Consider the following 19329-nt stretch of genomic DNA (forward strand, 5'->3'; position numbering starts at 1 on the left):
GGGAGGGTGGGGTGGCAGTGAAGTGAAGCTGGAAGAGAAGGGGGTGAGGTGGGGTGGGGTGCGTGGGTGGGGGGCGCAGTTGTGGTGGAGGAATTAGTTTTTTTATTATTTAAAAATTATTTTTATAATAAATTTTTTTAAAAAAATTGACCTTACTCTCCTATTATTTAAATATAATTCTTTTTTATGCTACATTAGTTCCGGAGGGGTAAAAAATATCACTTTTTCATACATTAGGTGTGTAATGGATCGCCAGGATAGTTTAAGTGTGAAAATGACTTTTGGAGTATAGTTTAAGGATCAATTTATGTCTTTGCCTTCTTTTAACTACTTTATACATCTCATTAAGATGGAAGTTTCAAGAATATTGGGGCTCTCCTAGGATTATTTGGTTAAATTACCCTTTATCTCTACTCAATTACTAATTAAGGTTAATAAGATTGATAAGACTTTATAGAAATGTGCAGGTCATTTATTAATAGAATTTTTCAGAAAATTGTACAGATCATTTATTGCAGCAAAGGTAGATTTGGTAAAAAATAATTAATGTCTATTTTGAATCAAATTTGTTGATTAAAACAATAAATAAAAAGGTCCAGAGGGAGTAATAATAAATTAATAACAAATTTTCAAAGAATTTATTATTTAATTCTCAAAAATAATAAGCTACTCCCTCCATCCCAAATTAACAGTTACTTTAGCTCAAAAAAAATATCTCAAAGTAATGATATTGTCAATTTAGAAAGTCAAAACTAACTTTGACAGTTGTTGTCAACTATATCATTAATATCAAAAAAGTACTTAATTATTTCTAATACTGCTTAATTCTAAAAAACTATTTAATAAACAAAGATAACTATATTTTGTATTATTATTTTCTTAATGGACATGAATATAGCTAAAACGATCATTAAAATGAGACGAAGCTAAAACAACCACTATTAGATACTACTCCCTCCGTCTCAAATATTTGCCGCTTTTTTGTTTTGCACGCCCTTAAGAAATATTAATTAGGATGAGTATTTGACTTTACCCTTATGTATATCTAAAAGTTATAATTTCTCTCCATTAAATGTTTACTCTATTTATGTGTCATCTCTCATTAATGATAAAATTTCTTTCAAGGGTAAAATGGGGAAAAATAATTGTGCGTTGAACTTCTAAAATGACAAATAATTTGAGTTAACTATTTTTTGTAACCACGACAAATAATTTGAAACGGATGAAGTAATTAATTAATTGGAGACGTGCAAAGTAGCTAGCGCATGACAATAACATTAACCCTACTCTCGATAATCCCAAAGAGAAAACCATTTTGGATATCACGATAAACGTTTGTCCTCATATATGAATCAGCTTGTTTTTACCATAACTAACTCTATATCTAAGGCAGAAGAAAGTCAATCGAATTTAACACCCCCTAATTAGAATTGATAACTGCCATTAATTAGCACTTAATACAACTCAAAGCCGATTGCTAAAATAAATTCTCGTAAATTTCCTACAATCCAACAATGTGAATCAAAGGGACGAGAAGATCACACAGTAGTAGAAGACATGGATGGAACTTTACTTGTTGGGCATAGCACTTTCCCTTATTTTGCACTTGTTGCTTTTGAAGCTGGTGGTATTTTTAGGCTTCTTTTTTTGGTCCTAGCATCACCTTTAGCTGGACTACTATACTATTTCATCTCCGAGTCCGCAGGCATTCGTGTCCTAATTTTTGCAACATTTGTTGGTATGAAAGTGTCCGATATAGAGTCCGTGGCACGCGCTGTGTTACCAAAGTTTTATTCGAGCGATTTGCACCCTGAGACATGGCGTGTTTTTTCGCCTAGTGGGAAAAGGTGTGTTCTAACGGCGAATCCTAGGATTATGGTCGAAGCGTTTTTGAAGGAATATTTAGGTGTTGATATGGTTATTGGGACAGAGATGTGTACGTATAAAGGAAGAGCTACTGGATTTGTAAATGAACCTGGAATTCTTGTTGGTGAGAACAAGTTTGTGGCTCTTCAAAAGGCCTTTGGTTCTAAATCTGTACCAGATACTGGACTTGGTGATCGCAAGACTGATTTTCCCGTGATGAATTTATGCAAGGTTTGCACTTCCTCTGATCTAATTTTACGTGACATTATTATTTTTTGATTTTGTTGACTGATAGTACATTTTATACTTAAATTTCTTTTAGCTTTTAGTCTACTCCAAGTATGATTTATAATTTAAATTTGCCCTCCGTCATTTGGGATCAAATTTGTCCTCCCCGTTAGGATACTTGATAAATTTGTCCTTATAGGATGAAAGTCTGACTTGGACTCCATAACACAAAAAAATTAGTCACATTAGATCCACGTAGGCTCCCAAACCCAATTATTTTAACTCGTAACCTGTTTCTCTATCTCATAAAATCATAAAACCCTAGTCCATTTTATTTTAGATTCAAAATAGTTCATACAAATTGGTAAACTATTTGGACTATATTTCTCATGGCCAATCCCAAGATATAATTGCAGAGACTCTGCTCAACAGGGCGATAGGATATGAGAACACCCCCTTCGGATAATAGAAAATCAACAAAAAGGGCTTGTTTTTGTGATGATTTTATACAAATGGGTCATACAAGTATAGCATAAAAACTGAATTCAGCAGCATCAGAACTCTCCCTTTTAACATTCTTCTCCACCTTAATATACATATCTGGACTAAGCCAAGGCATCTGTTGAACAATTTAGGAAAATAGATAAACCCTAAACCCCTCTCAAAGAATTAAATTTTCTGGTAAAATTGTCAGTCCCAAGAAAAACCCAGAAATTTTGTAGCGAAATTAGAAAAGCAGAAGCTTCGGGTTGTATGATTTTATGGGATGGGAAAACGGATTACGGGTTAAAATAATTGGGTTTGAGAGCCTACGTGGAGTTGACGTGGCTAATTTTTTTGTGTTGTGGAGTCCAAGTCAGACTTCCAATTTGACCCTTTGCACCCCCCCCCCCCCCCCCCCCGCCGCCGCCTCCCTTTTTTTAAAAAAATAAAAAAGCTGTTGAAACTTGTGGTCTAAAATAAGTTGATATTTGTGTTACTATAAAAATCATCTCATTAAAGATAAAATGAGATATTTAAAGTTAATTAATAATTATATATACTTTTCTTTTTCTTACATACTAAAAAAAATGCTAAACATAAATTGGGACAGATCGACAGCGTGAGTACTAGCATAGAAAGGTTGTGTTTTCACACTAGAGTATGAAAGACTAGTGTTTAAGTTTTATGCACGAGTGATGTAGAAAATTTTTACGCCATCAAGTCACATATAGTTATAGATAAATTTTATGATTGACACAACTTAGAATTTTGACAAAAATTATTATCCAATTTTAAAATATCTTGACAGTATAAAAAAATTACATTTATCAATGCACTAGATGATGAAAGTCCGTGCCCCAACATAAAAAATAATACCACACTTTTTTTTTTTAGTCTGTCTTAAAAAGAATGATATATTTTTATGTTTAGAAATCATTTAACTTGAAACTTCCCCTTTTACCTTTAATGAAATGATTTAAATCCACACAAATATCTATGACTTGTTTTAGACCACAAGTTTCAAAGATCTTTCCTTTCTTTTTTTAAAATTCGTGCCTAGTCAAACTACGTCGCATAAATTAGGACAGAGAGTACCTTTTAGTAATATAATTATGAAATTTTTATTATAGAAAGTATTATAATTCAATTAACTGAAAATATCAATAAATTATTTTACTTAGTCCGCTTCTCCCATATATGACTTTCCTGATTTGGTTCTCCAATTGAAAGATTTGAAATACACCTTCTCCTACCGAGTTTCATACCACCATCACTTTCTACTCAACAACGCTGAAAAGCGCTTTCATGTGTTAGCATCTGCTGTAGTCTTAAATTTTTAAGTATAGACCAACTTCATCATTTTAAGAAAATATGTGTATACGTTTCTTGACCGTTTATATTTCGTCTTTTTGATGTTATTCCTCATTATTTGTGTGAGACGTATGTGTCTAAACTTATACCCAAAGGTATAAGTTTTAAATCTTTTGATTTTATGATTTCTTTAGAGGTTTTTGTGTTCAATTTAAATCGTTATTTCTTTTTGGCATAATACATAAACATGCCCTTAAACTTGGCCTCAGCTGGCAACTATGCCCTCCAACTTTGGGTGTGCACAAGTAGGCACCTTACCTTGTATAAAATTAAACACGTAAACACAAATTCTGACGTTGCACTGTCATGGCAATGATGTGGCCCTCCAAAATTTATGTGCCACATTAGTGCCATGTCAGCATTTGTGTTCACATGTTCAACTTTAGACAAGTTGAGGTGCCTACTTGTGCACACCCAAAGTTGAAGGGCATAATTGCCATCTCAGACCAAGTTTGTTTATGTATTATGCCTTTCTTTTTTCATGAATTTCTCTTCTTTAAATTTTCTCTAAGCGTACCTTTACCATTTTCTGAATTTATTATCATTATTTAAATGTCCTTTTTTTTTTTGCAATTATCTCCTACTTCTTCACGTGGACCCCACCTTATTTTTTTTAATTTTTATATTTCTACTATTGTAGAAGAGTGGGCCCCACCTTTTTTTTTTATTTAACTATATTAGAAGAATGGGTGGACGACGATCCAACCCACTCTTCTAGTATAGTAGAAATATAGCCTGAATCGGATATAATATAATATAGGGAAAATTTCATAAATGACTACATTTTAAGGGTTAAAAATCTGGCATAGCAACATTTTGCTTATTTACAGCTTGTAGCTACTTTTTTTTTGTTCTTTGTATTCATTTTTTTCTTCGTATTCAATTTTTGTTTTCACCGTATTCATGACTAAAATAATTTTTTTTCCCACCGTATTCATGAAATAATTATCGTATTCATAAATTGGCTTATTTTATTCATGAATACAACAAGTAAAAAGCGAATACATACACACCAATAATTACACAAAAACATCGTATTTTTCGATATGTATACAACGGATACAAAGTTAAAAAAGCGTATACAATATAGATACACCAAAAAATTAATAAATACAAGTGAAAAACATTGTATACACGGTAAATATACGACAAATATAGCGAAAAAATTAATGAATACAATGAATTGTATGCTAAAAAATTAATGAATACACTGAAAAAGAAACTTGATTTTTCAGATCCGGTACCGGAATTTGACCGGAAAAGTCACCGTCGGCCAAACTCCGACAAAGCAACACTTGTCGACGATGAAGATCTGATGTATATGGAGTGCCCCGTTTTTTGCAGATCTGTCAACGATTTTCAACGACGATGTACACTTTTCGACGACGATGAACACTTTTCCAGATCTGTCAACGACTTTTCCAGATCTGTCAACGATTTCCGGCTGCTCGAAATTTCGCAGCAACAACCCTTATGGCGGCGTCAATGTTCAGTTGGGAAATTTTTGTTTGATTTTGTATGTGGAGTGCCCCGTTTGTTGCTTTCCTGAAAACATTCATTACAAAGTACAGTAATAAGGGTCTGGTTTATGAATTATCCCAACTACAGCAAGAGTAATAACTTCCTCAATTTGAATTTATGTGTCTTTGATGTTATTTGAAGAGCTCCAGCCAAGATCTGTTGTAAAAGTTCGCCGGAGAAGGACGAGAGGCCAATCGGTGAAGATCCGATGTATATCCGGTCAGATCCGGCCAAGATCTGACCGGATCTGACCGTAAAAGTTTGCCGGCGACAGAGCATGGGTGGGGGAGAGGGGGGAGAGAGAGAGATGGGAGGATTTGGTTGGAAGTGAATAATGTGATGATGGGGTATTTTATTTTATATATATATATAGCTATAAGTTGTATTTATCATATAATTATTAGCTATGGAATGTATTTATTTTAAACTATAGCTACTAAATATAAATATGTACTAATGTTAGTTATGCTATGTAGTTATCCCTATAATATAACTCGTGTTTTATTAGTCTTTGCAGGAAAGTTACATAGTGCCTAGTGTGAAGCCCATGAGTAAAGGTGGCAACCGGTTCCAACCGGAACCGGTTAAGGAACCGGTTCCGGTTAAAAAACAACCGCTTAACCGGTTCCGGTTCGGCTAAACGGTTTTAAACTCCAAACCGGAACCAAATCCGGTTTGGAGTGGTTAAAATCTATTTTTTTTTTTGTTTTTTGTATTATATATATATATTATAGTATTTATTAGTATATTGTAGCTATATTTACATATGTTATACAAGTTTATAATTAAAGTTTAAATATTTACCGATCTAATGTACTAACAGCAAGTCAAATAATACGTAATAGTGTTTTTCGTATACATATATATGTATAACTTATATATACTTATATATATATATATATATATATATATATATAACTATATATATATATATATATATAATATATATATATATATATATATATATATATATATATATATATATATATATATATATATATATATATATATACATATATATATATGTATGTATGTATAACTTAATATATATACTTTTATATATGTACTATATACTATATATACTTATCTATATGTATAACTTAATATATATACTATATATACACTATATATTATATATACTATATATACTATATATACACTATATACTATATATACTTATATATGTGTATAACTTAATATATATACTATATATACTTATATATATGTACTATATACTATATATACTTACTTATATACTTATATGTATATATATGTACTATATACTATATATACTTATATATATACTATATATACATATCTACTATATATACTATATATACTTATATATATACTATATATACATATCTACATATCTACTATATATACTATATAAACTTAATATATATACTATATATACTTATATATATGTACTATATACTATATATACTTACTTATATACTAATATGTATATATATGTACTATATACTATATATACTTATATATATACTATATATACATATCTACTATATATACTATATATACTTAATATATATACTATATATATTTATATACTATATATACTTATATATGTGTATAACTTAATATATATACTATATATACTTATATATATGTACTATATACTATATATACTTACTTATATACTTATATGTATATATATGTACTATATACTATATATACTTATATATATATTATATATACATGTCTACTATATATACTATATATACTTATATATATACATATCTACTATATATACTATATATACTTTATATATATACTATATATATTTATATACTATATATACTTTCATTTTTTTTTTTTTTTTTTAATTTTACCGGTTTAACTGTGGTTCCGGTTTTACCGGCTTAACCTGCTCCGGTTTCCAAAAAATCGAACCGGGGACCGTGTAAACAAAAACACGGTTAACCGGAACCGGTTAACCGGTTCTACCGTTCGGTTCGTTCCGGTTTAAACGGTCCGGTTACCGGTTAAAACCGGTTACGCCGAACCGGTTGCCACCTTTACCCATGAGCCAAGAGAAATTACTAAAGCCTATAGTTTTCCATGATGGCCGACTTGTTCAAAAACCAGGCCCGTCAATGGCACTCATGATAATTCTTTGGATCCCAGTGGGCTTCCTCTTAACCTGCTTGCGTATAGCCGCGGGTGCACTCCTACCAATGCCACTAGTCTATTACGCCTTTTGGGCTCTTGGTGTTCGGGTCAAAGTAAAAGGCAACCCACCTCCTCCGGCCCAAAAATCCACCGGTCAAACCGGTGTCCTTTTCATTTGCTCCCATCGAACTCTTCTTGACCCAATTTTTCTCTCAACGGCCCTTGGTAGGCCCATCACCGCGGTCACTTACTCGTTGTCACGACTATATCATTTCACCTATTAAAACGGTTCGCCTTACCCGTGACCGTGTAACGGATGCTAATATGATTAAAAAACTATTGGAAGAAGGTGATTTGGTTATATGCCCTGAAGGGACAACAAGTAGAGAACCATTTTTACTAAGATTTTCAGCCTTATTCGCGGAATTAACTGACGAGATTGTCCCCGTTGCAATGTCTAATAAAATGAGCATGTTCCATGGCACGACGGCTAGGGGTTGGAAAGGAATGGACCCTTTTTATTTCTTCATGAATCCTAGTCCTGCATATGAAGTGACGTTTTTGAATAAATTGCCATATGACTTGACTTGTAGAGCTGGAAAATCAAGCTATGATGTGGCGAATTATATACAGAGGACGATCGCTGCAATATTATCTTATGAGTGCACCAATTTTACTAGGAAGGATAAGTACAGGGCTTTGGCTGGAAATGATGGAACAGTGGCAGCAAAAAATGGACTAGCACGCAAGAAAGTTATGGGTTGCTTACAGAGAAAAGTTTAATTTGTCTTCAAGAGTCTTCACTTGTGTTGTTCCAAATTTTATAGACATAAACAGTAAGCACTTTATTAGAAAACCGAAATAAACCAGTGCACTCGTTGTCTTGATAAGAACAAATAAACTCTTCGAAGAAAAATATGTAAAAATTACCACATAATTAAAGATACGAACTGTTTAAATAGAAGTACATTCGGTTTCTTTTAAGTCTATTTTTTACATTTCTATCTAGTGTGCTGTTGACTAATTGAAAAGATCACCTTAAATGAGGCCTAGAAATGAAGTGTATAAGAATAGATAGTTCAACCACAGTGCCGTGAACTTTTTTTCTTTCATTTTCTTGAAGCAGAGTGAACATAATTTTCTGAATTAAATTTTACCGGTCAGTCAAATTCAAAAAAAATCTTCGGAATAATTGTTTACAGTGTTAGGTGCAACAAATACAATAAGATCAAGATGCCGATAGTATATTTTTTTCTTGAATAGAATGGAAAAGGAGTTATAATAGTCAACTGATATTTGACTGTTTGTAATATAAAAGCTTCAATTTTTCTTCCAAAAAAATCTGAAGTCAGTGGTAGGCTTAAATTACTTTCCTCTATAATTATCTTACTTTTTATGTTCAATGTTGTTACCACTTTCTCCATTTTCACATTGTACACTAGCAGTATAATTAAATTACTTACCTTAATCGAATAACAGAAAAGAAAAGTAATCCACGAAATAGTTTTCCAAATGGAAACAAATTTACTTCCTACAACTAGAGAAAATCTTTCAATTGCGAAACAAAGCACAACACTGTCCCAAAGAAGTGTAACTCTGTACATTGTTTGATGGATTATCGTCTTGTTGTTCTTCTATTCTCCCTATGTTTCACTGCCGTTTTTCCTCACCTCTCTCAATCTTCTCTTCGATCTTCCTTATGGAGCGGCAATGAAGAAATGTAATTCCTATCTCCAGTTTCCCTTTTTCCTCTTACTGTTACAACTTTAAAGAATGTTTATGATGCTTTTTTTTTTGCTTCAGAAAACCGTCGATTTTGAAATTGACTACTGATTCTTGGTCAGCTTCAATTGATCCAAGACAGGTCACTCAAATGTCATGGCACCCCAGGTTTGTTTAGTAATCCTTTTATATGGCTGGTATGTGAGATATCCAGAGAATTGCAAAGGATGCATATTTATGTGATCGAGCTCTGGTAATGATTTTGAATTATGCAGAGCTTTCATATATAGGAAGTTTTTGACAAATGAAGAGTGTGATCATCTCATCTCTCTGGTTAGCCTTTGTCCTCTTTCTTGCAGCAGCTGTTTTTTATTCCCTCTCTTTATTTCTGAAATTTGGGAGCTTTAGACATAATGGCTGAACCAGGATTTGAAATTTATGAGTTCAGAACTTGCCACTAAACCCATTTCTCTTTTTGGTTACTGAGTTCGTAATTAAATATTAATGAATTTTCTAATACAAATAAAGGGTCTAAGCGAAAGCTTCTAATTCGTTTGAACCCGTACATAATATTGTAGATCCGGCCGTAGCTTTAGTAATGCAACCAAAGGTCATTTTGTGTCGTTAAAAGGGAAAATAATTTCTTATAAACACTATTACTTGAGTGTTTAGTTACTACAACTATTTTTGTTTCCCCATCAATCAACTACACCTCTATTGGATATAATGTTTTAGCGTCTTCTATATCTATTCAGGCCCTAATCATTTCCAAACTATTTTGCTTCTAAATATTTCGCCTTTCATTCATATCTGCTTTGGTGAATGTATACGAATAGGCTAAAGATAACCTGGAGAAATCCATGGTAACTGATAATGAATCAGGAGAGGCCATTGAGAGTGAACTTCGGACAAGCTTTGGCGCATTTCTAGACAAGGCTCAGGTTCTCTCATCTATGTTGCTATATATCACTTTCCTTTTCAGTACTTTACCACTAGGGGATATTTAATGTTGAATGTTAATTTTCTTTAAACTACTTAGATTAGATGAGAAAGATCACTTAACTTTTGTTAATCTTCTTTAAAGGATGAAGTTGTTGCTAATGTGGAGGCCAGAATAGCTGCCTGGACATTTCTCCCAGAAGGTATTTTGGTACTTCTATGTATGACATTGATTGGCTTCATCACTATAAATTCTTAATTTTACGGGAACTAGTCATCCAGAGAATGGAGAACCAATTCAGATATTACGTTATGAACGCGGGCAAAAATACGAGCCACATCATGATTTCTTTATAGACAAGGTTAATCAAGAGATAGGTGGTAATCGCGTGGCTACTGTCCTTATGTATTTATCAGATGTTGAAAAGGGTGGAGAAACAGTTTTTCCTAGATCAGAGGTTACTCCAGTTCTGTATACATGACTTTTCTCATTTTTCATTTCCACTATTAGAGACGAAAAAATTATTTTCTTCTTTGTTATTGAAACCTACAGGCTGCAGAATCTCAGATAAAGGGTGATAACTGGTCTGATTGTGCTAAATATGGCTATGCAGGTACGTCTGGCATCATACAAATTAATGTAAAATCTGTAGACTAATAGGTGTCCATCAGCATATTCGTTGAACGGTTGAAATTTTAGTGATATTCAGTGTATATTTATGTTCCGTATTGAAAATACTAGATTTAGTTGAATACATTGAAATAGGCTGTATCGTCCTTTGAATAAAAGCGACACATAAATTAAGTGAGACTATACTTATTCTGACATGTTGTCTTCTTTGCAGTAAAACCAAGGAAGGGCGACGCATTGTTGTTTTTCAGTCTACATCCTAATGCAACAACTGATCTTTTGAGTTTGCACGGAAGTTGCCCGGTGATTGAAGGCGAGAAGTGGTCTGCAACGAAGTGGATTCATGTAAGGTCCTATGACAGTATTCCATCAACGGATGGGTGTGTCGATGAGGATCCTGACTGCTCCGGTTGGGCAGCTGCTGGTGAATGTGATAAAAATCCTTCATATATGTTGGGCACTGAAGATTTTATAGGTCATTGTAGGAAAAGCTGTAATGTGTGCTCATGACAGGAATGAGTTTTCTACATCAGTTTACCAATAGAGAAAAGTGCATCCTGGATTGCTGTGTATGTTTGATTACATACTAGAATGAACGGAATACTTTTCCAACACCTGCAATTGTTAGTGTTGTACTTACTACTTAGTATAAATTTCAAAAAGATTCAACTACAAATATATAACTCGAGCTAAATCCAACGGCACGCTTGAACTCAGCACACAGACCCACTAAACATCTGATATAAGCATCAGTGAAACAGCTAGGAATCCTAACAAGGGATTCAAAAAAAATGCAAAAGTGTCATACTTAGAAACTTCCCTTATAATATGTTAAGGGGATTCAACAACTTATATATCTACAAAAGAATTTGTTTATTACCCTACTTGCCCAATGTAATTCCGGAACAAAAAGATTCACTTGAGCCCCCTTCCTTATCTTTATCTCCGCCCCTGGTATTAATACCCAAGCGAGCACAATAGATGATCAAGGTTCAAATTCCAACCAAGACGAAAAGTTCTAGATGAATTCTTTTCATTTGACTAAACCTTGGCGGATCTTATTCAGTACATATGTGGGAGATTTTAGGTATGCGTTAAAACAATCATATTTGTACAAGTTGATTCGAGCACCACAATTAATAAAAAAGTGTAAACCTAAGTCAAGCAAACTCAATTGAAGGGAAGAGAACGGTATTGACGAATGAAGTCCCTTAATATGGAATTGCACATTGACGGGTCTCTCTAATCTGATTCATCTCGCTTGTTAGAATTATAGAAAGGGTCAAAATTCTTAATCAAATGGCTTGTAATTCGAAGAGTAGATATGTGCCCAGCTGGATAGTTGGCCAGTATGATTAAAATCATGAACTTCTTGCTGAAAAAAATCCTCGATAAGACGTCAAATATGCGAATTTTCTGATCTATGGAGGCAAGATGAGACTTGAAAATTGCACCTCTTTCTAATCTAAAATTGTGTAAAGAACAATTTTTGAAGCCGAATTTCTGCTCAAAATGAATACTCTTAATATCTTATTTTATACATCATTATATTTGAAGAGTTAAACTTCTTTTTTTTTCGGCTACTATATTATAAATAATTTTCAAAAACCTCTAACTATAAAACACTATGACTAATAGTAATAAATAGTTATTTTCATTTAATTTTAGTTTTGAACTTTTGCTTGATAAAGTTAACGAATGGCTGTTCAAGTTCAGACTAAAAAGCTAAACGTTTTGACTCTTATATTATGAACATGTCGTTCTTTATAGAACATATGGGATATCTCGTGCAAACAGCTAACTAAGCAGTAGTCATTTTGATGAGTAACTTCGTTGTTCTCTTTTACATATAAAATAGATCTTATGCCTGAAGAATTTAGATCGTTATATTTATAATGATAAGATTATCAAATGTCAGATTGGACGACGGATTTGATGGTGCAATTGAAACATATCAAATTAATATGACTAATCAAACCAGATGATTAAAAAATAATAATAACACGAATTTTTTTCTTGTTAACGAAAGAGTGATAAACCATAAAACATGATGATCTTGCTGTCAATAAACATTCACGATATAGTTTAGGTATGAATAACTTTTATATCCTGTCCTAATTTAAAGACAAAAATCTTGTTCATGTTATCCGTAATTGCCTTTTCAGTGATCTGTGTAAAATTCTTTTACACTAGGAGTATATCGAAATTAAACTCTTCGCTAATGTAAGTTAGTAAAGATACCCAAATGCAAAAGTTAAGAAGAGCTGCTTTAAACTCCTATTACAATTTACATTGCAACACGGTCAATTTTGCAGATTAGAGTAGCCACCATCACCCCTACTAGCACAAAAGTTTGAAGTTTAAGACAATCTGGGCATACTACTACATAGTGTACTAACATACTACGACATGCTCTTAATTTGAGCGAAGGTCAAGAAGGGAACCAAAAGGGGATGGAAGAGGGAGTTGGAGAAAGTTAAAACATACGACGGAAGATTTACATTGTTGCATCACCAGACACAGCGATAGGTAACATGTGTCTCGATGATTTCACTGCTGTACGTGACCTTCACCACCTGCCCCTTCTCCAGTCCATAATACCGAGCAATTGCATCCTTCTGAGACATCCGTGGTAGCTGGAAAACATCAATACAAGAACAACACTCAGAAACATTAAGATAAATGAAACTATATTGATAATTTTAGAAGGAAAAAGTGGTAGCCATATGAACTACGAATTTCTGCTGAGATCATTAGAGAGAGTGCACAGCACGAATACCATTGTTCTGCATAAGATGAAAAGGCAATAACCCGTTCCTTCACCTATTAACTTCTGATAGCTAGTGTGGTTTCAATTGAGACAGGGAAAGTACCACCTCCCGTTCATAGAAAAAGGTAAGGGTCTATAAAAGATCGAGAATGAAAAGGCAGCAGTCTATATATACATAAACTAAAAGCTTTAGAACAGCATTTGGATCATTTCACCCTTGCAGTAAAAGGGGTAATGACGAACATACATTTATTTTTAAAAATGCAGAGAAGTCACTAACACTGTTCTACTAACAATTAGAAGGCACTCATCAAGAAAGATAAGTATTAGAAGGCTCCTGTTAATGCAAAAGAATTCCAGGTCTTGGCTCAAAATGTCACAGTATCTAGGATCCTGCCTTACTGTGAGAACAACTCAGCATCGCAACCATCCCCCGTGGGGATAAAAAATGACCGACTTTTACTAACTGTAGAGCCTAGATGGCACAAACTATTCTGGCCATAGCAAGGAGATATTGATTTTACCAGATTATGGACTGTAAAATGTATGAGAAAATGATCTTTGCCTTTCGGGAATTTATCAGCAAGTCCTTTTTTCAAGTGAAGTTATCAGAAAAAGAGATGATAGAAAATTGTTTATCTAGCTAAACTCAACTGAGGAAGCTAGGATTCAAGCTTTAATAGAAAGCTTAGGTTCAACAGATGAACTAAGGAGATGCACAGTTATACTGATATACAGGAACATTTCTGCAAATTCAAAGGCAAACCTGCTTCTCTTCCAAGTTGTATTTCTTCAACAGCTTCTCTTTCTCTGCATCGGTCAACAACTCATGCCTTGGCTTTAAAACATGTTTTGTGATGTTGACAAGTAAGTCGGTGATCTGAAAGAGTTTGCACATAGGAGGAGCCAGACACTTAGCATATTGCTGAGACATAATGTTTATTGCTTGCATAAAATTCATTTATATTCCTTAATATAAGTAAAGCGTTTTTAGTCCTTTCCTAATATTAGTAAGAGCTAAAGAAGGAAAATAAATTTTGACCAAATACAACGGAACCTTCATCAAACGGAAATAATAGAGCTTGGAACCTGTCTCAGCAGAAAAAAATATTAAGGGGTAGAAAATAACCAAGTAAATGTAGATCCTTTTAAGCCAGACAGGGAAGAAATTTTCATTTTTTTTTTCCCTTATTTGACAGGTAACAGTAGAAACATGTGGAAGTTCACAGAAAACCAGCTTAACAATCTAATCTTTCCTTCCTTAAGGAGAATATTTTTAAATGATCCAAGCAACTAAAAGAGACTTCAAATGGGGAAAGCCATTTTGAACATACACCTATCAGGATTTTCTTTGTAGATTCTTAGGTAAATGCCAATGATAATCAAATCTTTATTAATTCTGAGATCTAACCTCACTTCCAAGCATATCTAAAGCAAATGCAGAACACATCTTAATTCATAACCTAATAAGTACCCCATTTTATTCCCTGCAATAGAACTGTTCGCACCAAAAACACCAAAAAGAAAAAAACCCTTTACCTGGAAAATTTCAACTTTGAATGAGAAGAGCTCCACAGCTTTCATAGCTGGATTAGTCATTTGATTTTGAATGACTAATATCAGCCGAGTCAAAGACTCCTTGTTCATAATTTGAGTTAAAATGCTGCGGATGACATTCACTTTCACGGCAGTTGGCCCACAGAAGATGACCAAAACCTGCAACCAGTTCAAATATGCAAGGATGTTAATAAATCTATGAAGCACATGCATGTAAAGTTGATAGTCCCTTCATCAAAGACAATCTTCCAAAATACTGAGGCTTCTATATAGCTAAGGATACCATTTGCTACCAATAACAAGTTTCTTGGCTTCTTCAATTTTGATGATTTGAGTTTCCATATGTTTTATTGAACTCAGCCGAGCCTCCAAATTTCCATAAGAAGACTTATGGATGCATAGAACGCATTCTCTTCATATAAAATCCATTAGACATAACAGAATTGATGCACTTCCGAAACTAATTAACAAGGAATTTGAAGATATATGAACCCAAAAGGAGAAATTTGGATATGGAGCTCAGAGATGAGCTGCTGAAACAACCTCTCAAAAGAGAGTGCAAAAAGTTCAATACCATATACCAACAAGGGTGGCTCAGTTGGTTGAGCATGGGGCTTTCATAATGGAGGTCTCAGGTTCGAAACCCCCTGCCTACGATAGCAAGGAGTTTGCCTTCTGGGTCGAGCTCGTCGCACGGGGCTTGCCTAGTACGGGTTATCTCTCCTGTGTGGTTTGCGAGCTATTACACAGGAGCTGGATTTACCCTGTGCGCACCCGAAAGATAGCGGCTGCGGGTTCCCATGTCAAAAAAAAAAAAAAAAAAAAAAAAAAAAAGTTCAATACCATACATTTTAGAATTTCTTTACCATGCTAGAAAGCAAAAAAGTAAAGCATCATTCTACATCTCAGTTTTCACTACATCAAAGTTCCTAGCCCACCAAAAGAATTGGCTTAACCATCTTGTAGTGCAATCACCTTAACCATAGAATCTTAAATTTTCAAATATTATGCTCTCTAGAGTTGGTCCATAAGTTTCTAAACGAAAATACTAGTCGTAAAAACTGCCAATCAAGCTCTATTTTAGGACTGCTTCTAATTATCACGGAAGTATTGCTTCTAATGCTCTGTGGATTCGGACACGGATTCCTCAATTGGAAACAAATTGACCTACATTCAGAAACTACAGAAAAAGTTACGTGAATCGAAAGCTCTCTCCAAATAGTAACAATGTCATACAAATGGAAGGGGAAGTACAGTTTAAAATCAGTTTCTCCCAATATCATCTATTATCTTCCATACAACCAAGAACAAAAAGGATACTTACCAACAAAATCACCCAATCACAAAGCAACTTGCTTTCAAGTTTTTATTAGTATTATTATTATCCTTTTTTTTTTTTTTTTTTTAATAATTGTAACATTATTATTATTATCTTTTTTACACTGTGACATCCCAGGCCAGCTTTTCTGAACCTCAAATATTATACCGGATACCTGGTAGCTCCCACTAGCACAGATACCGAGTAATTTTGCCCACCGAAGCTTAGGCTGGCCTTTTTGAACCTCTATTGTACTAGGTACCTGCTACCTGCAACCAACACAAGTCCCAAGTAATTTTGCCCACCAATGCTTAGACAGGCTTTTCTGAACCTCAACTACTACACTAACTACTTGTTATCTCCCGTTAGCACAGATAACGAGTAATTTTGCCCACCGAGGCTTAGGCAGGCTTTTTTGAACCTCTATTGTACTAGGTACCTGCTACCTCCCTCCCACCAACACAAGTCGCAAGTAATTTTGCCCACCAATGCTTAGACAGGCTTTCTGAACCTCAACTACTACACCAACTACCTGTTATCTCCCGTTAGCACAGATAACGAGTAATTTTGCCCACCAAGACTTAGGCAGGGTTTCTGAACCTCAACTCAACTGTTACACCGATTACCTGCTACCTCCCACCAACACAGGTGTCAAGTTACTTTGCCCACCAAGACTCAGGCAGATAGGAGGAACTTGCTTTCAAGTTATAAACCAAACATAACAAGCTTAATCATTCCCCAATTTTCGCTCACTACCAAAAGAAAAGAACTCAAAAGTTCCTTAACACGCTTCAATGAGGCAAAAGATTGAAACTTCACACAAATTATCACTACAAGAAGCTAGGAAAGGAAAGAGGGGTAACTACTACTCCCTCCGTTTCAATTTGTTTGTCTTATTTTCTTTTTAGTCCGTCTAAAAAAGAACGACTCTTTCCTTTTTTGGCAACTTTTTAATTCCAACTTTCCGCATGAAACGTTTAAGACACAAGATTAAAGGGCATTTTGGTACATTCTACATATCTTTAATTTAAGGGTGTGTTTGGTATGATGGAAAATGTTTTCCTATTTTCTCTTGTTTGGTTGCACTAAATATCTTGGAAAATGTTTTCTGTGGAATATGTTTTCCTCAAAATAGGAGTTAATATTTTCCCTAAAATTTGAGGAAAAGCAGTCAAAACACACCAACGCATCCCCACCCTCACCCCTCAACCCTACCTGCCTTACCCCACCCCCACCTACCCATCACCCCCCTACCCCCACCCCCACCCATTACCCCCACCTATTCCCACCCTTACCCCACCACCGGAAGTTGCACACCGCATTTAAAAACTTCATAATTTTTAGTTTGAATGTATGCAAATGCTTTTAAAATGATATTTTCCAACTTGGGTACCATTGCAAGAAAAAAATGAGTACGGAAATCACTTATTTTCCGTGAAAAGTCGTACCAAACACAACAGAATTCAAAAGTATTCTTTACTTTCTTAAACTCGGTGTCAAGTCAAAACCAGAAAAACAAATTAAGGGTGTAAGAAGTAACCTTATTGGTAAGGTCAGTCCTGTGCATGGTGGAGATTCTGAGGCGCTCAATGTCAGGTCTTTGACCAAATTTCTCTCGAAATTCTTCAAGGGTTGTGTCAATTTCTGAATTGGGTATGGCAAAACCACGATCTTTAAGCATTTCAAGCATAGTTTTTCTTGCAAGAAAGTATCTGTGACTCTCAACAGTACCATCATCAACAAAGCTGGTTAAACAAGTGCCTAAATTTTCCCCATCAACATCCATAGCCAACCCATTAAGATCCATTTCTGCTCTTCCTTGAGGACACACAAAGGTTTTTTCTTTCTACTTTAGCACAACACTCAGCTGAAAATTGTTAAAATGGACAGGGCCAAAAATATGGAAAATGGCGTACCCCCCAAAAACAAACTAATAAGGGCCAAAAGTCATTTTAAAAACAAAAAAGGGGTCAAAGTAGTCCCTTAAGTTTGAACTTTGATTTAAAACATCACTTATTTTTTAACCATGAATAATAATAGTCCTCCGGTTATTTTTCACTTTCTTACTTCGTGAATTAGATTGTGTTCGTCTGATATGTAAGTCCATAATAATTGATAAAAAAAAGAGAATAAATCATAATATTTAAAGGTAAAAAGAAATGAAGAGTGTTAACGTAGAGGGTTAATAGGTGCTAAAAATTTTAAATGAGATAAAGGGAGGATGAACTTTTGTTTGAAATTGGGAGAGATGTCTTATTTTTTTAGCAGGGTTGGAGGGGGAATAATTTTCACCCAAATAATATCACAAGATTGACAAAAAAAAAAATTTAGTACACAATGCCGATATAGAATTTCCTCATTTTATGAGATGTTCGAATGATTTATATTATTAAGATGATGTCCTTCAATATGCATATATGTTTTTTCCTTTACGAAAACCCTTTATGTTTAATCTTTACATATGATTTTTTTTCCTATTAGGACCTAGTGTTTTTTGTTTAAAGGAATTCATCGTCTTCCTTATTAATTATGAATTTTCCGGATAATACTTTCTAGAAGAAACTAACAACTAATTTAAACTATTTTATCGAAATAAAGATTTACTCATAAAATGAATAAATAGAAAATGCTATTTTATTGTTGAACTCCTAAGTTTCCAAGCAAATAGAGTGCTTTTTCATATTCTTTTATTTTAGCAGTGATAAAATGAAAAAGTTTTTGTTTTATTTCTAAAGTTATAAGTCACAATTTTTTGTGTGTGTAGTTAATTTTAATACCACTGTTAGAGTT

At 33.9% G+C, this 19329-nt stretch overlaps 3 protein-coding genes across 4 annotated transcripts; 2 read left to right on the forward strand and 1 right to left on the reverse strand.

The window, feature by feature from the left end:
• Positions 1-1378: 1378 nt before the first annotated feature.
• Positions 1379-8396, forward strand: LOC132047143 (glycerol-3-phosphate acyltransferase RAM2-like). The gene is given in 4 exon segments (XM_059438048.1): positions 1379-2097; positions 5987-6026; positions 7525-7867; positions 7869-8396. Coding segments are annotated over 4 exon segments (1440 nt in total). The 5' UTR covers positions 1379-1557; the 3' UTR covers positions 8386-8396.
• Positions 8397-8532: 136 nt separating this feature from the next.
• Positions 8533-11508, forward strand: LOC132047144 (probable prolyl 4-hydroxylase 7). Of its 2 annotated transcripts, none has more exons than XM_059438049.1 (8): positions 8533-9322; positions 9406-9492; positions 9600-9657; positions 10161-10265; positions 10409-10466; positions 10546-10730; positions 10817-10877; positions 11109-11508. In XM_059438049.1, the coding sequence occupies exons 1-8, from the start codon at positions 9213-9215 to the stop codon at positions 11402-11404; spliced, it is 960 nt and encodes a 319-aa protein (XP_059294032.1). In that variant the 5' UTR covers positions 8533-9212; the 3' UTR covers positions 11405-11508. The 2 variants fall into 2 exon arrangements, with proteins under 2 accessions (XP_059294032.1, XP_059294033.1); XM_059438050.1 differs by having other exon boundaries at positions 10546-10721.
• Positions 11509-13140: 1632 nt separating this feature from the next.
• LOC132047145 (DNA-directed RNA polymerase V subunit 5A-like) lies at positions 13141-18453 on the reverse strand. Its single transcript, XM_059438051.1, has 4 exons — positions 18080-18453; positions 15204-15380; positions 14431-14544; positions 13141-13530 (listed from the first exon to the last, which is right to left on the reverse strand). Exons 1-4 carry the CDS (start codon positions 18344-18346, stop codon positions 13405-13407), a joined length of 684 nt encoding a protein of 227 aa, XP_059294034.1. The 5' UTR covers positions 18347-18453; the 3' UTR covers positions 13141-13404.
• Positions 18454-19329: the final 876 nt, after the last annotated feature.

Source organism: Lycium ferocissimum, chromosome 2 (genome assembly GCF_029784015.1).
Source record: "Lycium ferocissimum isolate CSIRO_LF1 chromosome 2, AGI_CSIRO_Lferr_CH_V1, whole genome shotgun sequence".
Lineage (NCBI taxonomy): Eukaryota > Viridiplantae > Streptophyta > Magnoliopsida > Solanales > Solanaceae > Lycium > Lycium ferocissimum.

Excerpts from the sequence above, each read along its gene's own strand:
- LOC132047145 (XM_059438051.1), bottom strand. The coding sequence starts at position 18,346 with ATGGATCTTAATGGGTTGGCTATGGATGTTGATGGGGAAAATTTAGGC. Across the intron at positions 15,381-18,079 it reads GGACTGACCTTACCAATAAG|GTTTTGGTCATCTTCTGTGG; the intron begins GTTACTTCTTAC and ends AACTGGTTGCAG. Across the intron at positions 13,531-14,430 it reads ACAACTTGGAAGAGAAGCAG|CTACCACGGATGTCTCAGAA; the intron begins GTTTGCCTTTGA and ends GATGTTTTCCAG.
- LOC132047144 (XM_059438049.1), top strand. The coding sequence starts at position 9,213 with ATGGATTATCGTCTTGTTGTTCTTCTATTCTCCCTATGTTTCACTGCC. Across the intron at positions 9,323-9,405 it reads TGGAGCGGCAATGAAGAAAT|AAAACCGTCGATTTTGAAAT; the intron begins GTAATTCCTATC and ends TTTTTGCTTCAG. Across the intron at positions 10,467-10,545 it reads CTGGACATTTCTCCCAGAAG|AGAATGGAGAACCAATTCAG; the intron begins GTATTTTGGTAC and ends CTAGTCATCCAG.